The sequence below is a fragment of the Lutra lutra genome, chromosome 14, assembly GCF_902655055.1.
Source record: "Lutra lutra chromosome 14, mLutLut1.2, whole genome shotgun sequence".
Taxonomy (NCBI): Eukaryota; Metazoa; Chordata; class Mammalia; order Carnivora; family Mustelidae; genus Lutra; species Lutra lutra.
This window is the reverse complement of record NC_062291.1, coordinates 17670518-17696991: the sequence shown is the minus strand read 5'-3', so window position 1 is coordinate 17696991 and position 26474 is coordinate 17670518. Positions and strand designations below refer to the sequence as shown.

General features: G+C 39.6%; 1 protein-coding gene across 3 annotated transcripts in view; it reads left to right on the top strand.

Moving 5' to 3' along the window:
* Positions 1-26474, top strand: part of PCDH15 (protocadherin related 15) — a 1821443-nt gene that overhangs the window by 1524483 nt on the left and 270486 nt on the right. For all 3 annotated transcript variants that reach the window (XM_047702331.1, XM_047702329.1, XM_047702330.1), the window contains one exon: positions 3985-4113. In XM_047702331.1, the coding sequence (XP_047558287.1) occupies positions 3985-4113 (129 nt within the window). The remainder of the gene's footprint in view (positions 1-3984; positions 4114-26474) is intronic.

Sequence of the window (26474 nt, the reverse complement as noted above, 5' to 3'; positions counted from 1 at the left end):
ACTCTGCTGCCTAGATAGTATCGTGTCCCTGGGCTGGGTCAGGTCACCCTTAACTTGCTTGAAACAACAGCCTAGCCTCTTCTCTTTTAACCACTCTTTTCAAGGTAGACACGCACTCACCAGTGAAGCTGCTCTTCCTCTCTTGCCTGCCCTTATCCTAAAATCATACAGGTACATGGTGTGCTTACTACTTCTTGATGCTTGAGGAGGGCACGCAGCTCCAATGCTCTCCCTCTGTCAGTCTCTGTTTGCATGGTATGTCTGGTTTGGCCCCTCAGTGCTGGCTTTTCTAATTCTCTCCAGTCCCCTAGTGACTCCTTTGAGTATCTGGTACATACGTTGCTGCCTAGTCCTGATGTCCACTTGATTGTCCTTTGGGTCCTTTGCTCACAGAGTGATCTCTCAGGCCCAAGAAATCCTGAGCCACACACAAAGAAACAGCTTCTCTCTTTGGCCCCTTGTCTCTGCCACTGCTGCGTATTCCCTGCCATGTCCTATTAGATGTGACTGCCGTGGAAGTTCTCTGGAGGCTTCCATGCTTCACAAGAGTCAGCCACTGTTTCACCAAAAGTTCTCTTACTTTCTCAAGACCTATCACCACTTTCCCCAAAGTGCTTCCCCAATGATTCCTGTCTGTAGATGTGACCCAGAGTAGTAGGGGAACGGGGATGAAGAAGAAGACCTTTGCATCCCATCTCCTTGTACTCTCTCTGCCTCCCCTTCTCCTCCCCATAAGCCAGAGTAGGAAGGCATTCCCCCCTTTCTGCTTTTCTGGAAGACATTTTATATTCTTTCATTCTCAGAAGGGGAATAAGCCTCCCATGCTAGCCTCCCTGGTAGTAGGAAGGGCAGCCTGTCCATGTCATCAAAGAAACTCTATGATCTGGGTCAGGCTGGCTTGGCTCTTGATGTTGTAGCCACAGGATGATTTTTAGCTATGGATAAAAATGTTTTGGATTAATATTGACCAAAAAGAAAGCAGATTACAGAGTATATGTATTTTCCTTATCCTATTGGATGGAAACAAAAATGGTCAGATCCTAAACAACACAACTTCATTGTTCCAGACTCCAAACTCTCCATTTTTATTGAAAGGAATTAAACATGCTAATAAACATTAGTTTCATACATGTTTATAGAAAATTTTTAAAGGTCTTTGAGTATATATATATGTCTATGGATACATTTCCACAATGACCAAATAAAAGAGAGTACATCATTCCATCCTTTGTTTCACAATTATATAGCATATAATACACATTTTTCTATTTGCTTATGAGGAGATAGTTTCATTTAGACCTGTATCAATGGAAAGTCATCATAATTCTATCTTCAGTAACTAGATAATGAATACATTTTGAACACCCTAAATATCTTCTACTTAAACTAGGGTGTTTTTTTTTTTTTAAGATTTTATTTGTTTATTTGACAGAGAGAGAGATCACAAGTAGACAGAGAGGCAGGCAGAGAGGGGGGATGCAGGCTCCCTGCTGAGTGGAGAGCCCACTGCAGGGCTCGATCCCAGGACCCTGAGATCATGAACTGAGCTGAAGGCAGAGGCTTAACTCACTGAGCCACCCAGGTGCCCTTTAAGCCAGGTTTTTAATAATTTAAGAAATTAACTTGGTAGATTCAATAAAGTCCAGAATATAAAATTAAGGAAGATTATAAAATATTTTTTAAGTTCTCACAGATAAAAAATAAAATGGTTTGTGTAGATTATTATACATATGCTTGTTTTTTTTTTTTTTTACTTTGACTTTACATCTCTCATTTTTTATACTATATCAAACCAGTGGTATCATATTAATGTCTTTATTTCAAGGCTAAAGTAGTTTATGAAAATAAATGTGTATTCAAATGTTCTGCTACAACAGAAATATCTGCTTGCATTGTTGAGTATTTAATACATTTTGTGAGGATTTATCCATGACTTAAAACAAATTAAAATCTATGGCATGTTATAGTTAAAATAAGTAATAACCCCAAAAATGATAATTTATGGAATATAGTACTGCAAGTACTTCCAGCTCCTAGAATTGTAATTTGATACAGCATTTGAGAAAGTAGGTGATAAGACAAATTCTCTTAATGGGAAAAAGGTAACTTTGCACTAATCAGGTTTATTAGTTTGATAACTTATCTTTATTTAATTGGCATCATGTAAATTGATTTGTAAAATTAATTGTGAACATTTGTTGGCTGACAAACTGTTCTTTTTATCTAATTCACTTAAAATGACCTGGTTTGATATCCTAAGTATTCAACATTAACCAGCTGAAAATATGTCCTTGATAAGATACATAAACATCCTATAGGGCAAAGATCCATATTGAAGTGCTGTCACCATCTTTGCAAACCTATCAAAAAAAGTTATATAATTGGGCTTTACAACTAACTAATCTGCCACTATTTCAATAGATTGAAATAAATAGAGTCAATAGGTCTAATGTATAGCCTGGGCATTTATAATGATTAGCCAAGTGATTCCGATGCAAATGATCTTTAGATTACTTTTCAAGAAATACGTAAGCTGGAAATTATTCTGTGTGTTCTTAGTTCTTAATACTTGGGTCAAAACAGACATGGATATTCCTCATGTATATACAATTACTAAGATGTGGAGAAATACATCTATATATGAATTTTAGCCCCCATTAGCACAAAAACGGTGGACTTGTTGTTGAACTTTTCAGATTTCTTGGTGATCCAGCTCTCTTCTGCCTTACTCAGTGACAGTCCATAGTGTTTGACTAAAGACCAATATAGTCTGAAAACATCACACACTATAGGGTCAGAATGGGATTTGTAAAGAATAGGATGAAAACCCATCCAGGAGATTGACAGGGAAATAAGAACAGGTGGGTGGGCATAAAGAGGGTGAGACAATCTGAAGGAAGTCAACACACTCTAGTGTGGCTACTCTTAGATTTTCACCCCGGCTGTCAATTTTAATGTCTTGTTCACCCTCAGGCAAATTGAGAACTACTGGTCCTGTAAAAACATCATTTTCCTGGTTTTAATTCATACAACTTTTAGAGAAATAGCATTTGTTCAACTGTGTTTTTGTTGTTGTTATAAAAGCAATGTAGCCTTGTTGGAAAAAATGTGGAAAATATATAAAACATATAAAATATATTTTATATAAAATATGCCCCGCACTAGCATAGAGCTGGATGTGCAACAGGTGCAGCTTCTCAGGCTTTGATTAGAAAGAGCAGTTTCCAGCTTGACTCACATCTGAAGATGTTCCTTGATTGTGCAGAAGCTTAGTAGAACTACATAATAAACTCTTGTTGCAGCAGGCCAATGGTTGACCTCTGAACCTGGTAGCACATAGGTGTACCTGCTTACCACTTCCTCAGGCTTTGTGATCACAAGATAATAACTTAACCAGTGATATATAGAGCTCAAACTCTTGGTGTAGAGGTGAACCCAGAAAATGATGAATATAGTATTTTCTGACAACACTGTCTCACCTGAGAATACCCATTTGATGCACTGTGCTCTTTGATAAGCTTCCATTTTTATTTTTAAACAGTGTGAAATGTAAGCGCTATAAACTACAAAAATGTTACATTTCAGAGAAAAAGAGGTACATGTGTATATAAACAAAATTTTGCCACCCATAAAATGTGAACAAGATAAAGGTAAAAAATCACTTTCTCAAAGTAAGCCTCCAGGAAATACTTGTCACTTTCAAGAAGATTTTTGCCCTGTAATATCATCATTTGCTTTCTCCATCTGTTTTGTTTTGTGTGTGTGTGTGTGTGTGTGTGTGTGTATTTGAGCTGAGTATTGCAAACTTTTTTTTTTCTTTTTTGGAAAGCTAAGGAGTAAGGATACCAATGAGATGCTTTGGGTTTTAGTTGGAGTGAGGCAAGGTCTCACTGTTTCAGATAGACAAACACCAACATGACCGATGAGCTGACATCAACATCGAAATAACTCCTCTCACATTTAGTCCTATTTTTTTCCTTTAAGACCTCGACGGCTACCGTGAATGTGGTGGTGACAGATGTCAATGACAATGCACCCGTGTTTGATCCCTATCTGCCTAGAAATCTGTCTGTGGTGGAGGAAGAAGCCAATGCCTTTGTGGGTCAAGTACGGGTAAGTGGAATATACATGTGTATATATATATATATGTATGAAATGTGTTTTTTAGTTGAGTACATTTCTCACATTTTAATTTTGAAAGGAGATTCAGCAGATGCAATGTGCAGTGGGTCATCAGAATTGTTGAAGGGAATCGGTGAGTGAGATCACTTGGGTATAAGGCAAAATAGCAGTAAGGTGCATTCATTCTCAGTCACAGTGCTGGATGCTCTTCAAGGTTGTTTTCTTGTTTTTCATAAATCTCCTCATGTCCATTTGACTTCACTTATTAAGCTTGTTGATTTACATTTTGTGACCCTTGGGTGATTTAAACACTGATTCATTGGAGAGTATTCTTCTCTTATTTAGGATAAATTTTTATTTTCTGGAGTTATAATAAGGTATCTATAGAGAAATATGTAATTAGCTATACTATTAAGTGAGAATTCGTAAGTGCATACCTCAGAATATGGATGTTTTAGAGGCAAATTTATCTGGTTGGATAAACATCCATTTAACATTGCTTTGCACCCACATTTCACACACACACACACACACACACACACACACACACACACACACACCTCTTGTCTAACACTGATTCTAACACTGGATCTATCAGCACCTCTTGTGCTTGTGCACCTCTTGCTCTAACACCTCTTGTCTAACCTGATTCTAACACTCGATGTATCAGCTGGTTTCTGTACTTCCTTTGAAGAATAATCCCATTTTTCTTCCAGAAGCAGTATATCCTCAGTTGGGCCATACTTGGTCTTGAACATGGTTGATGGTTTAGAAGCCATAAGCTGAGAGCAAATTTTGAGGAAGGCACACATATTTCACAGTATCTACCTGAGAGGAGGCATCTGTGTGAGCCACAGGCAAAGAAAGAACCGTTGTCTCACAAGGAGTGGGTCACCCAGGTGTGAGTCCAGACTTCAGGATCCCACCTCTTCCCTGTTAAAGCCTTGAGTCTTTTTTTTTTTTTTAAGATTTTTTCATTTATTTATTTGACAGACAGATCACAAGTAGGAAGAGAGGCAGGCAGAGAAAGGAGGAAGCAGGCTTCCTGCTGAGCAGAGAGCCCGATGCAGGGCTCCATCCCAGGACCCTGGGATCATGACCTGAGCAGAGGCAGAGGCTTTAACCCACTGAGCACCCAGGTGCCCCTATAGCCTTGAGTCTTGAATAGGAATTTTGCTGGTGCCTTGAAGCAAGGCACTTCTCTACAAGCCAACTGCTCTTCCAGTCAGACAAAGATCTGGTGTTCAGTCCAGTTTCCTCTGTGGCTGCAGAAGAAAAGAGCTTCTCTAAATGTTGTTAAAGGCAGAGACCTTCTGCCTTTCATACCATGCCCTGAGATTTTGACTGGGCAGCATGAGCTCATCAGTTTTTTCCCTCAGCTCTAACTATACTTGACAACAACTCCATAGCCATACTCATCATCACTGTCACTCTGCCTCTCAAATCCTGAAGAGATTGCATAAGGCGTACATTCCCTCATGCCTTGATGCAGCCCCAGCTCACCACAGGGGAGAGGACTAGTCCTTGTGCTACTGTGACAAACCACAGGGTCTTGATGCCATGTAGCCAGCAAGCCATCCAGCTCCAGAAGCCTGTGTACTAGTATTTCCAGTGTCATAGCTTTTACTGTGGACTCTACAAGAAAAGACCTGTGGACAAGATTGAGGTGGAAATCATTTTTGAGAAGTTCAAGTGATACTCACAGGCAAGTAGGAAGCAATGCAGGGAAAAGATAGCTGCTAATAAAGGGGCAACTACTAAACCAGTCATTAGGAAGACTGGAGCTCAATTTGAAGGGCAAATGTAGGAAATTCTCCAAACATATGTCCCAGAATTATTGATCCTGAGATGTGATGGTACTGGCAAATTCATGCATGAAATCCTGAGAGTTCTTGGTCACCGATGCTGTGGAGGAGGGCATTGTTGGTACTTCCTGCCTCCAGGGCAAGCAAGCATCCAGCTCTCTGCCATTTGTATACAAGGGCATTGGGTCAGACTATAGACACCAGCAGACAGAAGTCAGCCAGGAAGTATACATGCTCCAAGGGCCACACATGGGGCACTGACAATCTATTACACCAGGTAAACAAGGTGGTAAAATGATTGGCATGTGCAGAAAACACAGAAAAAGGGGGTGGTGATGAATTTGGCTCATGAAGGATGAGTATTGATGAGAAAAAAATTGGGAGGAGTTAGAAATGGTCTAACGTGATTGCATGAATAAAAACACAGACACAGAGCATAGGACATGCCATATTACATGTGCCAAGTTGTGAACATTTCTCTGTGCATATTGGCAAAAATGCTGGCAGGGGGGCCCTGGAGGGTTTGAGGTATAGCATCACTAGATTTTTGTTATAAAGATTAGTCCTGAGTAGACTGTAATGGGAGATTCTACATCCAGAAAGCTGGGTCAGAAGGTAATTATAAGAGCCAGACATAGAGACATGAGCTATTACAATCGTCTAATCATAATGATGTTAAATATCGGGGTGCCTGGGTGTCTCAGTTGATTAAGCATCTGCCTTTGGCTCAGGTAATGGTCTCAGGGTCTTGGGGTTGAGCCCTGTGTTGGGTTCCCTGCTCAATGGGAAGCCTGCTTCTCCCTCTGCCTATGCCCTTCCTCAAATTTGTGCTCTCTCTCAAATAAATAAAAAACCTTAAAAAAATACCATTTTGCCATTCTAGTTGCCACATTGATGAAAACTGAGAAATATATTTAGTCAGAACTACCAACTATTCAGATAAAATAAACAGGTATTGAAATCATTTAGGAAAATTATCTTTTCCATTTCTCTTCATTTACTTAGCATTGGAGAGATAAAACCCATATGGAATATATAATTAATAATATGTAAGTAGACATTAACATAATGATAATTATTGGTAATTTTTATTTTTCCTTTCTCATTATGGTTACTTTTCCTAGTGGTTCTTTGTCTTTGAAGGACTTACAGCGTTAAGTTGGTTTCTCATCTCCTAATTCTTAAATTAGATGAGAAATGGCCTCTGTAGCTTATTTCAGCATTAAAAATTGAGATATAAACTTTAGCATTCATAATTTGACAAAGCAGTAATTGTCCTGGTCTTTAGGCAATAACATGCTTTCACACAAAATTAAAATGAGTTTGAAAGTACAAAGGAACACAGAAACGTGCCAAGCAGGTGCAGCCTACTGATTCTGCTCAGTTCCAGGGAAGTTCTAATGTTCTGAGAATGGAATTTTGATGCATCATAATGGTCTCCTGTTGATACCTAATGATAATTATATAATACATTAATTTCACAAAGTGACTCATGCTCTGCTTATAAAATTTATTTTTAATTGTCACCAAAAAACTATTAAGATACATTTAAAACCAAGATACATATGGTTAGTTATTGCACTGAATTTGAGCTACCAACTGAAGGGGGTTTTGTTCTAATGATGTTTTAGCATGCATAATCCAATATTTGCATGCAAAAGCTGAAAGAAAATTTATTTACTTTTTATGTGTTAAGGTAGTGCTGTGGCATCAAACTTTATTAAATAGGGAATACTTCCGAAGAGTATTTATGGATTATGCAGAGCAAAGAATTTTATCAGCATATTAAAAAATAAACTACCAGCCAGTAATTTCTGAACATAGAACTCACAACACACAAGTATGATATACCACACTTAGCTTTGGAAAGCATTTGCATAATTCTCAGAGCATTTGCAGCAGCAGTATTGCTGGGGAGAGCAGAAAGTATGCAGATTGAAACCTAGCACACATAGAACAGACTCCCTTTCTACATCAAGTGTCCAATGTGTCATCCTGATGATTTCCTAAAGGATGAGGAATGCCTCAGAGGACTAAGGCAGCTGTGTCAAGGTTCATGGGAAAATGTATTCATCTGCAGTCTCTTGACAAATTAGTGAGATTCTAGGTTGGAAAAAAAAAAAAAGAAAGAAAGAAAGAAAGAGAAGAAAGATACCAGGCAGATAGGATAGAGGACAGAGTTGAACCTAAACAACAAAAAGTAATGATGTATGGTGACTAACATAACATAATAAAGAAAAAAAGAAAAGAAAATTTAATAAAGAAAAGGTGGTTACCTAAAAGTAATAAATAAATAAGAGGCAATTTGAGAACAGTTTGACAGTCATGGAAGATTGGTTCAGAGGCGTTCTGGAAAATTGATGAGAATCATGTTGAGTTCTGATGAGGAAGCCCAGGGAGGCCTAATGACACAGCTGCTGGTAGAAAGACTTGGTAACTGGGTGACATGGCCTGTCGAGCAAAGTCTTATTCAATGCCCTTTCCAGCATGTCATCGCAGGAGGCAGTGTCTAGACGATCAGTAAGTATATCCTGACTCTGGACCATAATCAGGCCAACAGTTCATCCCCAGGTGGGTCTCAGATATAAGAGGCCTCACACCTGCTACAGAAAATCTCCACTCCTCCCAGATCCTGGAGTGTGCAGATAAGCAGCAAAAGACCTGCGGGGAGGGGAAGAGAAAGAGAGAAAGTAAGAGAGAGGTTACGGAATACATAATATTTATCCACATGCCTACATATATAAACAATTTATGTATGCATGTGTTATTGTTAAGGTAAACAGCTGAGGGTAAAGAAGCTGGGTGGGCACCTGGGTGGCTCAGTTGATTAAGCATCTGCCTTCGACTCAGGTCACGGTCTCAGGGTCTTGGGATCGAGACCTGTGTTGGGCTCCCTGCTCAGTGGGAAGCCTTCTTCTCCCTCTGCCTCTGCCATTCCTCTGTGTTTGTGCTCTCGTTTTTGTTTTTGTTTTTTTTAAGTTTGCTAAACTGCTTAGATGTGTCTCCCAGACCCTCTTTCTTCCTAAATCAGAAGGACAGGCTAACAATGGGTCATTCTGATGTGTGAGTCAGGTGGACCACTTTGGTCCCACCATCAACACTGGGTTGGCAGAAGCGGAGAATCATGACACCCCACTCAGGATGGTGCATGCCACTTTCATTCACTTTCTCGACTAATGTCTGATGGATTCCACCCTGAGTCTGGATGGGGAGTGAGGAGGAGATAAAAGGGGCAGCAGGCCGGGGGGAAGTCTGTTCTATAAGCTCTGTCTTCGTCAAGAAGTCCCAAGAAGAACTTCTTTGTAGTTGTCCAACAGAATTTAGCATGAGGAGGATTAGAAGCTGTTTTCACTTTGGCCCTGGCTGGCCCAGGAGTTCTTCAGTAAATATTCTGCGTGAGTGGATATTGAGGGAAGGGGGAAACTTGGAGCTTCCTTCAGCTTTCTGGCCTCTTAGCAGCATCTCAAGGACGGTTCCTTAGGACCCACAATTCTCCTTAAATTCATTCTTTCTGTTTTTTCAGAGTAGCCCTGGGCCTGAAAGCCCACACAAATGCAGAGAAGGCATGCTTGGAAATAACACTCCCTCTTCTGTTTAAACCAGGTTCTTAGCGGTGTATACGATATAAAGTGACCCGCTTCCCGGCCAACTTTCCGTCAATGCCCTGTAGAAATTCTCACGCTGACCTGACTTCTTTTAGCTCTAAGTAACAGAAATAGAGCCCTGAGTCAACAAAATGTTCTTCCGGTTCTAAAACAAAAGAGGCTGTATTTATTTAACCTGAAACAGAAATGTATTCCCAAAGTGAGGTCTGCATGGTAAATGCCAGCTGCTGTAAAGAGATTGTGATTTGGTTTAAACCCTTAGAGTGATCTTAAAATAATTAGTGAACTTCAGCATTGAGAAGTGTAGGGATGCTTTTCATTTAAACAAGAAATTGGTATTTCCTCCAAATATACAATTGAACATTTTGGAAAATAAATCTGAACCTCAGTGGCGTGTCTCTGATGAATGTCCTTGTCATCTCCCTGTGTGGGGCTCTAAAAATGAAATGAAGGTGGGAGCTTTATGGTGTTTTATTTACTTTTTGTATCTCAGTCTGGCATTCGGCAGTGCCTAAAACCATCATACTTTTTTTTTTTAAGATTTTATTTATTTATTTGACAGAGAGAGATCACAAGTAGACGGAGAGGAAGGCAGAGAGAGAGAGAGAGAGAGAGGGAAGCAGGCTTCTTGCTGAGCAGAGAGCCCGATGTGGGACTCGACCCCAGGACCCTGAGATCATAACCTGAGCCGAAGGCAGCGGCCCAACCCACTGAGCCACCCAGGCGCCCCTATCATACTTCTTTTTTAAGTGGGCCACAGTGGGGTATTTTATGGGTTCTCTTGTCAAGTCATACTATGCAATGCAAACCCTGTACTCAGTCAACTCAAGAAGGAATCCCACACAATTTGAAGTCGGTGACATGGATTTTAAGGCTGCTACCTAACAATATTTATAATGGAGGTTTATTTGCGGCTTGTGAATATGTTCGAAGCTTGGCGATCCTTGAGATACTCAATGAGCAGTTGGTAAATGAGTTAGAACAGGTTGTGCATGTATTTTTGAGGTGTTTACTTAAGGCCTACCCTTAGAGCAGTTTATAGTCTTACTGTCAGCCATCATGATAAATACACGTGTGTGTGCCGGTGTTTGTGTGCTTGTATAAATATTCACAGTTGCATAATCCCAGATGTGGGATGAATGATCACGGTCCCCTCCTTAACGCTGAATGTCATCTTTATCTGAATAACTTCACCACTGCCATTGAAGTGGGTCTCTCTCCCCTTCTTGAGACCCTACAACCTGCTTGGTCCTGGTCTCCATATTATAAGCACATCTGATTCTTTCTACCTTTCCCTAGATCTATTTGCTTCTTAAACCTTCTCTTTTAATACTGTATAATAATACTCTTTTTTCTAGTTTCATTGAGGTATCATTGGCATTCAGAAAACTACACGTGACTCATGTTTCCAATTCAGTTGAGTTTGATTTAGGACATATGGATCCTCTTGTTACTGTCACCACGATCAAGGTGACAGACATTTCCGCCACCTCCCCAGCTAATGTATTCAACATGCATAACACTCAACCCTTATCTTCAGCTTCTTCGGATGGGGCTCCCTGCCCTGAATTCCGCTTCTCGGTCACTCTGTTACAAGCCGGATGCTGGGAAGCCTTGCATCTCTTCTTTCTCCCTCACTGTCCACGTCTGGTCCATCACCAGTCCTGATAATTTTACACGGCTCTCCCTGTTCTCAGATTCCCTCCTTCTTCCTCCAGACAAGCACAGTCCAGCTCTGTTTCTCACCTGAGCTAATGTCACAATGAATTTTTTTTTAGTTTTAATCACAGGTTTATTTTATTTTTCTGCTATGCATCAAGGACACACTACATTAAAGTGTATCTTTATAGTTTGCTTGACTGCTATTTTTTTTCACTTAATTATTATCCCAACACTAGTCTGCACACCTCCTAGTTATCCTCAGCATACTTGCTGGAACGCTCTTCTCTAAACAAGTGTTCAGGTGCAGGAAACATCTCTCCATGCAGCAAACAAGGCTTCCCCAGCTTTCCCTGAGTCCTTGGTAGCTTGTAGCTACCAAGACAGCTTCTCAGTACTACTCCAGAGTCCCTGTGCCTTCGCTTGTATTCCAGCCTTGATTTCTTCTTTTTCCATCCTTTATCTAGAGAGCTGATCTTTGAAAATTCTGGCCAAACATAATCTCTTCCAGAAAACCCTACCTGAACTTTTCTGTCTCTTAAGGGACCCATACTCATGGTTCCATTTATACTGTGCACAGCTTTTTTTTATTATTAATAATATTTATTTTTTTATTGTGTTATCTTAGTACAAGTTTTTGGTAGTACTTACAAAACATTCCGAAGTTATCTATTTACCCCAGTTTCTTAGAAGCAGAGACTGTGTCATATTGATCTGAGAAACCTACTACTCAGCCAAAATATTTGGCTTTTAGAAGATGCTGAATTAAACTAGACCTAATGGATTATAATTATCTAAAAGTGCATTTTTTTCAATGAAGATTCAGATACAGTGTACAAAGAGAAGAGCTGTAATAGATGTTAACATACCCACAAATAAATCGTCTTCATAAAGTTTTGTTATTGGATATTAGTCTACATTTGGAATTTCAGCATGTAGGATAGAAGGTTCATTTAGAATGGTCATTTAAAAAGCAGTGTTGGGGCACCTGGGTGGCTCAGTCACTTAAGCGTCTGCCTTCGGCTCAGGTCATGATTCCGAGGTTCTGGGATAGAGTCCCACATTGGGCTCCCTGCTGAGTGGGAAGCCTGCTTCTCCCTCTCCCACTCCCCCTGCTTGTGCTCCCTCTCTCACTGTCTCTGTGAAAAAAAATACATAAAATTTTTAAAGGAAAAAAAACCCGCAGTATTAATGCGAAGAACAAGTGAAATTTCTAATCAGGACAGTGTAAAATCTTTACCACCTGGAAACAGGGAAACATCTCGGTCTAAGATGATTTACGTGCAGGAATCCTCTGACAGATACGCTACCAACCTGTTGGGCCACACTCTTGGAGCTGTATTTTCTATCCACCCCTTTACAATAGATACCCCATTCTAATTATTTAATATTTGTCTAAGAAGAAATATGGACTATTTTTGCCTCACAAACCCATGCTCCATTCATTTAGCTTTGCCTTCTAATGCTCCATTACTTATTTATGAGATCCAGCTTTATACAAATCACACTTCTGTTTTATAGACTGATGAAAATTCATGGCCTATTCACTCTAGTTGGATTCGGTTATCCTTCTCTAGAAATGTTATAGCTCCCTACAATTACTTACACCGACTTTACTGCCTAACTCAGGAGGAAGCTTGACAAATCAGCTTTCGGTTTTACAGGAAGGATTCCAACTGTCTCTGAAGCTATTTATTAAGACCAAATCTTGTCCTTTAAACTTTAAGAAAAATGGGGAATAGATAGAAAGTGATCTAAACATATATGCACAAATTACTATAAAGTAAATCTATGGGGGCACCTAGGTGGCTCACTTGGTTGAGTGTCTGCCTTCAGCTCGGGTCATGATCCTGGGGTCCTGGGACAGAGTCCTGCATCAGGCTCCTTGCTCAGCAGGGAGCCAGCTTCTCCCTCTGCTTGCCGGTCCCCCTGCTTGTGCATGTGTTCTCTCTCTCTCTCTCTCTCACAAATAACTAAATAAAAAATAATTCAAGTAAACACATGTGCAGGTGCATATGGTATACATACTGTATATATAACCATCCAGGAGAGCCCGTGCATGCATGCTCCTGCCCAGTGAGACTCTACTCCACTGTCAGGTAACCACATGGCTAGTTTCTTGCTTTGTACTGTAGATCAGCCTACTCTGTAAGCATCCATAAACAGCACAGTTTAGTTATGTCTTTTTAAAATTGTCTATAAATAGAGTTATAGACTATGTATGCTCTACTACCTGCCTTCTTTTACTCACCTTTATCTTTTTAGAGTCAACTTTCTGCCCGTTTTGTTGGTGTATTTTATTTATGGTATGTGGTTGCCCTACAATTCATTTTCACATTTTTTTTTATTGTGCTATGTTAGTCACCATACAGTACATCATTAGTTTTTGATACAGCATTCCATGATTCATTGTTTACATATAATACCTGGTGCTCCATGCAATACATACCCTCCTTAATACCCATCACCAGGCTAACCCATCCCCCCTCCCTTCTAAAACCCTCAGTTTGTTTCCTGGAGTCTGTAGTCTCTCACGGTTCCTCTCCCCCTCTGATCCCCCCTCTTCATTTTTCCCTCTTTTCTCCTAATGTCCTCCATGCTATTCCTTATGTTCCACAAGTAAGTGAAACCATATGATAATTGACTTTCTCAGCTTGAGTCATTTTACTCAGCATGATTTCCTCTAGTCCTATCCATGTTGATGCAAAAGTTGGGTATTCATCATTTCTGATGGCTGAGTAATATTGCATTGTATATATGGACCACATCTTCTTTATCCATTCGTCTGTTAAAGGGCATCTCAGCTCCTTCCACTGGTTAGCTATTGTGGACATTGCTGCTATGAACATTGGGGCACATATCACCCTTCTTTTCACTACATCTGTATCTTTAGGGTAAATTGCAATTGCAGTGCAATTGCCGCTACATTCTTTCTATTGATGAGGACTGGAGAGGCTTCCAGTTTGAGGCTGTTATAGTCAATGATGTTGTGAATATTTTATATGTTTCCTGATGCACACGTACTGGAATTTCTCTATTGAGAATATGAGCATATTTAACTAGACTGAACATCCCAAATTGTTTCCCATAGTGACTGTGATGATTCCCTGAGTTAATGATTGTCCCCATGTGCATTTTTGGTGTGTCAGACTTTCTAATTTGAGTCAATCTGGGATGGTTTTAGTGGTCCCACTTTATAGTCTTAATCAGCATTTTCCTAATGAGTGACTATCTTTTCATAGGTTCCCTTGTTATTTTCAATTTTTTTCCAAAGTACCTTTTAAAATCTCCTATCCATTGATCTGCTGGGTTGCCGTTGATTTTCTTCTTGACTGTTCGTTTTCATCTGTGGTACTTCTTTATATACTTAAGCTATGACTAACTCCTTGTTACATGTATTTCAAACATCTTCTCAAACTCTGGAACTTGGATTTCAGTTTCTTAAAGGTGTCTTTTGATACATAAAGTACTCATGTATGTATTTATTTAGGACAGAGAGAGAAAGAGTGCCCAAGAAGGGTGGGGAGAGGCAAGGGGAGAAGAAGAGAGAGAATCTCAAGCAGGCTCTATGCTCACTGTCCACCTAATGTGGGACTCAATCTCACAACCCTGAGATCATGACCTGAACTGAAATCAAGAGTCAGACATTTAACTGACTGACCCACCCAGGTATTCCTAGATATCATTTTTAATTGTTACTTGCTACCCTTAGGTCATTAAGATATTCTTCTATATTATGAAAACCTTTGTTTTGTTATTTGTAGTAGGTCTATCATCTGAAATTGATCTTTGCATAGGATGTGACATACAAATCCACTTTCATTTTTTTTACATAAATACCTATGTATTTCGTAGGCAAACCTTTTCCCTATATTTTCTTCTAGAAGTATTAATAGTTTTAGGTCTTTTAAGTCTTTAATTAATTTTGAGTTGATCTTTCTATATGGTGTAAATTGGGTTCAATTTCTTTCTTTTGCATATGGGTATCCAATTTTCCCAAAACCATTTGTTGAGGATACTAGCTTTCTCCATTGTGCCTTCTTGGTTCTTTTTGTTGAAGATCATGTAACTGTATAGGCATGGAATTTTTTATGGGCTCTCTATTCTGTAACATTGGTCTACTTGCCTGTTGTGGTTTTTATTTGTTGTTGTTGTTTTGTCAGAGCAACTCCACTTTAATTATAATAGCTTTGCTATGTACTTTGGAATCAAGAATTGCAATACCTCCATTTTTGTCCTTTTTGTCCTTTTTCCCCAAGATTGCTTTGGCTATTCAGTGTCTTTGCAGTTTCATATAAATTTTAGGACTTTCTTTCAACTTCTGTAAAAAATACCAATGGGATTTTGGTAGAGATTTCATACAATTTCTAATTGGTTTGGTCAGGATAGGCATTTTAACAATATTAAAGATTCCAATTCATGAAGATGGGATCTTTCCATTTATTTATATCCTTTATTTTATTTTTCATTAATGTTCATCTGTTTCATCAATGTTTGTCTCTTTCATCAGTGTCTCATATACCACAAGAGTTAAAATAGTCATTATAGAAAAAGGTTCAATTTATTAAGAAGATATTATAATTATGAATATGAACACATGCAAATCAGAACATCTAAATATATAAGCAAACACTGACAGATCTGAAGTGAAAATTATCAGTAGTAATAATAGGAGACTTCAAAGACCACTATCAATTATAGATAGAACATCTACAGAAAGTCGGTAAGGAAACAGCAGACTTGAGCAACACTTCAGGCCAACTGACCCTATAGATACAGACATAATATTCCACCCAAAAGAAAAAGAATGCATCTACTTCTTGAATAAGACATGGTACATCCTCCAGGATAGATCAAATATTAGGACACAAAACAAGTCTTAACAAATTTAAAGATTGAAATTATACCAAGTACTTTTTCAACAATAGTGATATAAAACTAGAAATTGGTAATAGGAAAAAACTGGAATATACACACATATCTGGAAATTACACAGTATACCTCTGATGAACCAATGGGTCAAAGAAAAAAGCAAATAGTAAAGTCAAAAATAGCTCGAGACAAATGAAAACAAAAATACAACATATCCAAACTTAAGGAATGGAGCAAAAGCAATACAAAGAAGGAAGTTTATAGCAATAAATGTCTCCTTTAAAAAAGAAGAAAGAGGGGCACCTGGGTGGCTCAGTGGGTTAAGCTTCTGCCTTCAGCTCAGGTCATGATCCCAGGATCCTGGGATTGAGCCCCATATCTGGCTCTCTGCTCAGCAAGGAGCCTGCTTCCCCCTCTCTCTCTGCCTGCCTCTCTGCTTACTTGTGATCTTTCTCTGTCAAATAAATAAATAAAAAATCTTCAGAAGATAGATTCAATAAATAAATAAATAAATAAGAAGAAAGAGGTTGCCTGGGTGACTCAGTCAGTTAAGCATCTGCCTTCCATATAGGTCATGATCCCAGTGTCTTGGGGTCAAGTTCTACATGTATTCCCTGCTTATCGAGGAAACTGCTTCTCCCTCTGCCCTCCCCTTGCTTGTGCTTTCTCTCACTTTGTCTCTCTCTCACTCTCTCTCTCTCAAATGAATAAATAAAAATCTTTAAAAAATAAGAAACCTCAAAAATACAACATAATTACACCTCAAGGAACTAGGAAAAGGGAAAAAAAAAAAAAAAAACTAAGCCCCAAGCTTGAGCAGAAGGAAAGAAATAATAACGATTAGAGTAGAGAGGATGTCGGGGGGGAGGAGTCAAGATGGCGGAGAAGTAGCAGGCTGAGACTACTTCGGGTAGCGGGAGATCAGCTAATTAGCTTATCTAAAGATTGCAAACACCTACAAATCCAACGGGAGATTGAAGAGAAGAAGAACAGCAATTCTAGAAACAGAAAATCAACCACTGTCTGAAAGGTAGGACTGGCGGAAAAGTGAATCCAAAGCGACGGGAAGATAGACCGCGGGGGGAGGGGCCGGCTCCCGGCGAGCGGCGGAGCAACAGAGCAAAATCAGGACTTTTAAAAGTCTGTTCCGCTGAGGGACATCGCTCCAGAGGCTTAACTGGGGTGAAGCCCAGGCGGGGTCAGCGCGGCCTCAGGTCCCGCAGGGTCCAGGAGGATCGGGGGTGTCTGAGTGTCGCAGAGCTTACCGGTATTAGAATGGGGAAGCCGGCTACAGAGACAGAGCCAAGGAGTGACTCTCGGCTCGGGATTGCCTTGAACTGGTCGCAGGCTCGGTCAGCTCGGAGCGCGGCCGGAGGCCGGGGTGACGGGAGTCATTGGGCGCTATTCTCTGAGGGCGCACTGAGAAGTGGGGCCCCGAGCTCTCGGATCCTCCGGGCCGGAGACCGGGAGGCCGCCATCTTCATTCCCGTCCTCCGGAACTCTACGGAAAGCGCTCAGGGAACAAAAGCTCCCGAAAGCAAACCCGAGCGGATTACTCAGCGCGGCCCTGGGTAAGGGCGGTGCAACTCCGCCTGGGGCAAAGACGCTTGAGAATCACTACAACAGGCCCCTCCCCCAGAAGATCAACGGGAAACCCAGCCAGGACCAAGTTCACCTACCGAGGAGTGCAGTTTCAATACCAAGGAGAGCGGCGGAATTCCAGAGGAGAAGAAAGCAAAGCATGGAACTCATGGCTTTCTCCCTATGATTTTTTAGCCTTGCAGTTAATTTAATTTTTTTTCTTTTTCAATTTTTTTTTCTTTTTCTCTTCTTCTGCTAAATTTTTTTAACTTTTACCGTTTTCTTTTTTAACGTTTTTTAAATAGTTTATCTAATATATATATATTTTTTCTTCTTTTTATACTTTTCCTTTATCGGCTTTCTTTTTTTAAATACTTTCTTTTTTTTTTTTTCTTTTTGAACCCCTTTTTATCCCCTTTCTCCCCCCTCACAATTTGGGATCTCTTCTGATTTGGCTAAAGCATATTTTCCTGGGGTTGTTGCCACCCTTTTAGTATTTTACTTGCTCCTTCATAAACTCTTATCTGGACAAAATGACAAGGCGGAAAAATTCACAACAAAAAAAAAAGAACAAGAGGCAGTACCAAAGGCTAGGGACCTAATCAATACAGACATTGGTAATATGTCAGATATAGAGTTCAGAATGACGATTCTCAAGGTTCTAGCCGGGCTTGAAAAAGGCATGGAAGATATTAAAGCAACCCTCTCGGGAGATATAAAAGCCCTTTCTGGAGAAATAAAAGAACTAAAATCTAACCAAGTTGAAATCAAAAGAGCTATTAATGAGGTGCAATAAAAAATGGAGGCTCTCACTGCTAGGATAAATGAGGCAGAAGAAAGAATTAGTGATATAGAAGACCAAATGACAGAGAATAAAGAAGCTGAGCAAAAGAGGGACAAACAGCTACTGGACCACGAGGGGAGAATTCGAGAGATAAGTGACACCATAAGACGAAACAACATTAGAATAATTGGGATTCCAGAAGAAGAGGAAACAGAGAGGGGAGCAGAAGGTATATTGGAGAGAATTATTGGAGAGAATTTCCCCAATATGGCAAAGGGAACAAGCATCAAAATTCAAGAGGTTCAGAGAACCCCCCTCAAAATCAATAAGAATAGGTCCACACCCCGTCACCTAATAGTAAAATTGACAAGTCTTAGTGACAAAGAAAAGATCCTGAAAGCAGCCCAGGAAAAGAAGTCTGTAACGTACAATGGTAAAAATATTAGATTGGCAGCAGACTTATCCACAGAGACCTGGCAGGCCAGAAAGAGCTGGCATGATATATTCAGAGTACTAAATGAGAAAAACATGCAGCCAAGAATACTATATCCAGCTAGGCTATCATTGAAAATAGAAGGAGAGATTAAAAGCTTCCAGGACAAACAAAAACTGAAAGAATTTGCAAATACCAAACCAGCTCTACAGGAAATATTGAAAGGGGTCCTCTAAGCAAAGAGAGACCCTCAAAGTAGTAGATCAGAAAGAAACAGAGACAATATACAATAACAGTCACCTTACAGGCAATACAATGGCACTAAATTCATATCTCTCAATACTTACCCTGAATGTTAATGGGCTAAATGCCCCAATCAAAAGACACAGGGTATCAGAATGGATAAAAAAACAAAACCCATCTATATGTTGCCTACAAGAAACTCATTTTAAACCCGAAGACACCTCCAGGTTTAAAGTGAGGGGGTGGAGAAGAATTTACCATGCTAACGGACATCATAAGAAAGCAGGAGTGGCAATCCTTATATCAGATCAATTAGATTTTAAGCCAAAGACTATAGTAAGAGATGAGGAAGGACACTATATCATACTCAAAGGAACTGTCCAACAAGAAGATCTAACAATTTTAAATATCTATGCCCCTAACGTGGGCAGCCGACTATATAAATCAATTAATAACAAAATCAAAGAAACACATCGAAAGAATACAATAATAGTAGGGGATTTTAACACTCCCCTCACTGAAATGGACAGATCATCCAAGCAAAAGATCAACAAGGAAATCAAGGCCTTAAATGACACACTGGACCAGATGGACATCACAGATATATTCAGAACATTTCATCCCAAAGCCACAGAATACACATTCTTCTCTAGTGCACATGGAACATTCTCCAGAATAGATCACATTCTTGGTCCTAAATCAAGTCTCAACTGGTATCAAAAGATGGGGATCATTCCCTGCATATTTTCAGACCACAATGCTCTAAAGCTAGAACTCAATAACAAGAGGAAAGTTGGAAAGAACCCAAATACATGTAGACTAAACAGCATCCTTCTAAAGAATGAATGGGTCAACCAGGAAATTAAAGAAGAATTGAAAAAATTTATGGAAACAAATGATAATGAAAACACAACGGTTCAGAATCTGTGGGACACAACAAAGGAAGTCCTGAGAGGAAAATATATAGCGGTACAAGCCTTTCTCAAGAAACGAGAAAGGTCTCAGGTACACAACCTAACCCTACACTTAAAGGAGCTGGAGAAAGAACAAGAAAGAAACCCTAAACCCAGCAGGAGAAGAGAAATCATAAAGATTAGAGTAGAAATCAATGAAATAGAAACCAAAAAAACAATAGAACAAATCAACGAAACTAGGAGCTGGTTCTTTGAAAGAATTAATAAGATTGATAAACCCCTGGCCAGAATTATCAAAAAGAAAAGAGAAAGGACCCAAATAAATAAAATCATGAATGAAAGAGGAGAGATCACAATGAACACCAAAGAAATACAGACAAGTATAAGAACATACTATGAGCAACTCTACACCAACAAATTTGGCAATCTGGAAGAAATGGATGCATTCCTAGAGACATATAAACTACCACAACTGAACCAGGAAGAAATAGAAAGCCTGAACAGACCCATAACCAGTAAGGAGATTGAAACAGTCATCAAAAATCTCCAAACAAACAAAAGCCCAGGGCCAGACGGCTTCCCGGGGGAATTCTACCAAACATTTAAAGAAGAACTAATTCCTATTCTCCTGAAACTGTTCCAAAAAATAGAAATAGAAGGAAAACTTCCAAACTCATTTTATGAGGCCAGCATCACCTTGATCCCAAAACCAGACAAGGATCCCAACAAAAAAGAGAACTACAGACCAATATCCTTGATGAACACAGATGCAAAAATTCTCGCCAAAATACTAGCCAATAGGATTCAACAGTACATTAAAAGGATTATTCACCACGACCAAGTGGGATTTATTCCAGGGCTGCAAGGTTGGTTCAACATCCGCAAATCAATCAATGTGATACAACACATTAATAAAAGAAAGAACAAGAACCATATGATACTCTCCATAGATGCTGAAAAAGCATTTGACAAAGTACAGCATCCCTTCCTGATCAAAACTCTTCAAAGTGTAGGGATAGACGGCACATACCTCAATATTATCAAAAGCATCTATGAAAAACCCACCGCAAATATCACTCTCAATGGAGAAAAACTGAAAGCTTTTCCGCTAAGGTCAGGAACACGGCAGGGATGTCCGTTATCACCACTGCTATTCAACATAGTACTAGAAGTCCTAGCCTCAGCAATCAGACAACAAAAGGAAATTAAAGGCATCCAAATCGGCAAAGAAGAAGTCAAACTATCACTCTTCGCAGATGATATGATACTATATGTGGAAAACCCAAAAGACTCCACTCCAAAACTGCTAGCACTTGTACAGGAATTCAGTAAAGTGTCAGGATATAAAATCAATGCACAGAAATCAGTTGCATTTCTCTACACCAACAACAAGACAGAAGAAAGAGAAATTAAGGAGTCCATCCCATTTACAATTGCACCCAAAACTATAAGATACCTAGGAATAAACCTAACCAAAGAGACTAAGAATCTATACACAGAAAACTCTAAAGTACTCATGAAAGAAATTGAGGAAGACATAAAGAAATGGAAAAATGTTCCATGCTCCTGGATTGGAAGAATAAATATTGTGAAAATGTCTATGCTACCTAAAGCAATCTACACATGTAATGCAATTCCTATCAAAGTACCATCCATTTTTTTCAAAGAAATGGAACAAATAATCCTAAAATTTATATGGAACCAGAAAAGACCTCGAATAGCCAAAGGGATATTGAAAAACAAAGCCAACGTTGGTGGCATCACAATTCCGGACTTCAAGCTCTATTACAAAGCTGTCATCATCAAGACAGCATGGTACTGGCACAAAAACAGACACATAGATCAATGGAACAGAATAGAGAGCCCAGAAATGGACCCTCAACTCTATGGTCAACTAATCTTCGGCAAAGCAGGAAAGAATGTCCAATGGAAAAAAGACAGCCTCTTCAATAAATGGTGTTGGGAAAATTGGACAGCCACATGCGGAAAAATGAAATTGGATCATTTCCTTACACCACACACGAAAATAGACTCAAAATGGATGAAGGATCTCAATGTGAGAAAGGAATCCATCAAAATCCTCGAGGAGAACACAGGCAGCAACCTCTTTGACGTCAGCCGCAGCAACATCTTCCTAGGAACATCACCAAAGGCAAGGGAAGCAAGGGCAAAAATGAACTTTTGGGATTTTATGAAGATCAATAGCTTTTGCACAGCAAAGGAAACAGTGAACAAAACCAAAAGACAACTGACAGAATGGGAGAAGATATTTGCAAATGACATATCAGATAAAGGACTAGTGTCCAAAGTCTATAAAGAACTTAGCAAACTCAACACCCAAAGAACAAATAATCCAATCAAGGAATGGGCAGAGGACATGAACAGACATTTCTGCAAAGAAGACATCCAGATGGCCAACAGACACATGAAAAAGTGCTCCACATCACTCGGCATCAGGGAAATACAAATCAAAACCACAATGAGATATCACCTCACACCAGTCAGAATGGCTAAAATTAACAAGTCAGGAAATGACAGATGCTGGCAAGGATGCGGAGAAAGGGGAACCCTCCTACACTGTTGGTGGGAATGCAAGCTGGTGCAACCACTCTGGAAAACAGCATGGAGGTTCCTCAAAATGTTGAAAATAGAACTACCCTATGACCCAGCAATTGCACTGCTGGGTATTTACCCTAAAGATACAAACGTAGTGATCCGAAGGGGCACGTGCACCTGAATGTTTATAGCAGCAATGTCTACAATAGCCAAACTATGGAAAGAACCTAGATGTCCATCTACAGACGAATGGATAAAGAAGAAGTGGTATATATACACAATGGAATACTATGCAGCCATCAAAAGAAATGAAATCTTGCCATTTGCGACCACATGGATGGAACTAGAGGGTATCATGCTTAGCGAAATAAGTCAATCGGAGAAATACAACTGTCATATAATCTCCCTGATATGAGGGAGAGGAGATGCAACATGGGGGGTTGAGGGGGTAGGAGAAGAGTAAATGAAACAAGATGGGATTGGGAGGGAGACAAACCATAAGTGACTCTTAATCTCACAAAACAAACTGAGGGTTGATGGGGGGAGGGGGTTGGGAGAGGGGGGTGGGGTTATGGATATTGCGGAGGGTATGTGCTATGGTGAGTGCTGTGAAGTGTGTAAACCTGGCGATTCGCAGACCTGTACCCCTGGGGATAAAAATATATGTTTATAATGCTGTAAAAAAAAAAAAAAAAAGAAAAAAGAAAGGATGAATACCCAAGTTTTGTAGCAACATGGACGGGACTGGAAGAGAGTATGCTGAGTGAAATAAGTCAAGCATAGAGAGTCAATTATCATATGGTTTCACTTATTTGTGGAGCATAACAAATAGCATGGAGGACAAGGGGAGATGGAGAGGAGAAGGGAATTGAGGGAAATTGGAAGGGGAGGTGAACCATGAGAGACTATGGACTCTGAAAAACGATCTGAGAATTTTGAAGGGGTGGGGAGTGGGAGGTTGGGGGCACCAGGTGGTGGGTATTGTAGAGGGCACGGATTGCATGGAGCACTGGGTGTGGTGCAAAAATAATGAATACTGTTATGCTGAAAAAAATAAAAAATTTAAAAAAAAAGATTAGAGTAGAATAAATCCAGCAGAGAATAGACTATCTGCATAAAAAAAATCAATGAAACTAGGAGTTCTTTTACTGAAAAGATAAATATCGACAAATCTTTAAGAAAAAAGCTCAAATAAAATCACGACTAAGAGGAAACATTACAGCTAATGCCACAAAAATACAAAAAGTCATGAGACTACCATGAAAAATTAGAAGCCATCAAATTGGATGACCTAGAAGAAATGGATAAATTACTAGAAATATACAACCTACCCATTCTGAATCATGAAGAAAAAGAAAACCTGAATGGTCTAATAATTACTAAAGAGTAATCAACAATCAAAAATCTCCTGTCAAATATAAACCCAAGATCAGGTGGCTTCACTGGCAAATTCTACTAAACACTTAAAGAAGTAATAATATCAGTCAGTCTTTTTTTTTTTTAAAGATTTTATTTATTTATTTGACGGAGAGATCACAAGCAGGCAGAGAGGCAGGCAGAGAGAGAGGAGGAAGCAGGCTCCCCGCTGAGCAGAGAGCCCGACGTGGGGCTTGATCCCAGGACCCTGAGATCATGACCTGAGCCGAAGGCAGCGGCCCAACCCACTGAGCCACCCAGGCGCCCCAATATCAGTCAGTCTTAAACCCTTCCCAAAACTCTGGAGAAGAGGGGACATGTTAAAACTCATTTTATGAGGCCAGTGTTGTCTTTATACTAAAGCCATTCAGAAACACTACAAGAGAGATGCCTGGGTGGTTCAGTTGGTTAAGCGGCTGCCTTTGGCTCAGGTCATGATCCCAGCATCCTGAGATCGAGTCCCACATCGGGCTCCTTGCTCTACAGGGAGCCTGCTTCTCCTGCCTCCTCTACCTGCCACTCTGCCTGCCTGTACTCCCTCTATCTGACAAATAAATAAATAAAATCTTTAAAAAAAACACTACAAGAAAGAAAACTATAGGCCAATATCTCTAACGAACATAGATGCAAAAATCCTCAACAACAACATATCAGCATACTGAATTCATCACCACATTAAAAAGATCATAAACCATGATACCATGATCAAGTCCATGGGAGACAAGGGGTGGTTCAACATATACAGTCAGTTAATGTGATCCACCACATACACAGATGAAGGATACAAGTTATATAATCATCTCAATACATGCAGAAAAAGCATTTGATAAAATTTGACACCTTTTTTATGATAAAAACTCTCAACATATAGAAGGAATGGACCTCCATTTAATTAAGGCTATAAATAAAAAGCTCATAGCTAACATCATACTCAATAATGAAAAGCAGAAATCTCTGCTCTGAGATCAGGAATAAGGCAAAGATACCCACTATCACAGCTTCTATTCCCCCATAGTACTAGAAGTTCTAACCAGAGCAATTAGGCATGAAAAGGAAATAAAGCCATCTGAATAGGATAAGAAGAAGTAAAATGATCTGTTTTCAGATGACATAATCTTACATGTAGAAAATCTTAAAGACTACATAGAAAAGAAAAGTTAGGACAACAAATTGATCAAAGTTGCAAGGTAGAAAAATCAGTTACACTTCTGTATATTAACAACAAACTATCTGAAAAGGCAAAATAAGGAGATAATCCCATTAATAGCATCCACAAGAATAAAATTCTTAGCAATAAGCTTAACCAAGGAGGTAAAATATTTGTGTCCTGAAAACTACAAAACACTGGTGCAAGTAATTAAAGAAGACCCAAATAAATGGAAAGACACCCCATGGTCATAGATTGGAAGAATTAATATTGTTAAAAAGCCCGTTGTTCCCAGTAAATCTTGATGGTTGGTAGAACAGGCTCTCTTACCTTTTTTTTTTTTTTTCCAAGAGATTTCTAACTTTCTCTGTAACTATAGCAGCTCCTTTCTATACCTTTTGGTCTACTGGCATATAGGGTCATGAAATAAACACTGGGCAACTGGGAATATAGTTTTAATGGGCACCTTATTTGTCTCTTTAGTGGAAGCATGACTCTTGTTCCCAGAAAACTAGGACCTCTAGTGCAGCAGAGCCACAATTTACAAGGACAGGAATCCTATATTCCCCAACTAGGTCAGTCAGGATGATGGTGCTAGAGGCCACTGATACTTCAGACCCTAATTCTTAATCTTGCCTATTCTCCCTATCCAGAAAAGTACCACATCCTTAACCCTATAGAAGTCATCCCCAAAGTTTCCCTTAGCTGCTTTCTTAAGAAGTCGTTCCAATATTGTACCAGGCTGGCATTGTTGGATGGTGCAATATATTATGGCCAACTATGATCCTGTAGTTATATGCACGTAATTGTACCTCCTTTGCCCTAAAGTGAGTCCCTTGGCCTGAAATGGAATCTCATGGACAATAAATCAGGTTTTTAATACCCTTTGATTTAATCAGGTATTTAATGCCACACTTAGAATGTGCATTATTCACAGGAAAGATCATAGTAAATTAGAGTGTTTAGTTCACCTGCTGTTGGCAGTGTTTGGTTATTTAATCAAGCATTACCCTTGTTGACTGCCCCACTATCTTGCCTTCAGGAGGACCATGATCCCTACACATCAGAGTAGTTCAGTTGCCATCCCATCCTTGCAAATTGTTAGGAAGCATTTCATCCTTTTACATTTGAGTATAGTCAGTGGGATTCGGAACCAGAATCTAGAGTTCTGCCATTCACGCTGACACTGAGTCCTTGGCTTAGAGAGGAGAGTCACCCCTGAATGTCCTGATAGTGTCAATGCATCTCAAGTGGCACCGTCCTGCATTTCTCCAAAGAAGGGAAATAGCTAAGGCCAATCCTGGGCAGCAGGGTTAATTGGTGTATTCTCTGGTCTC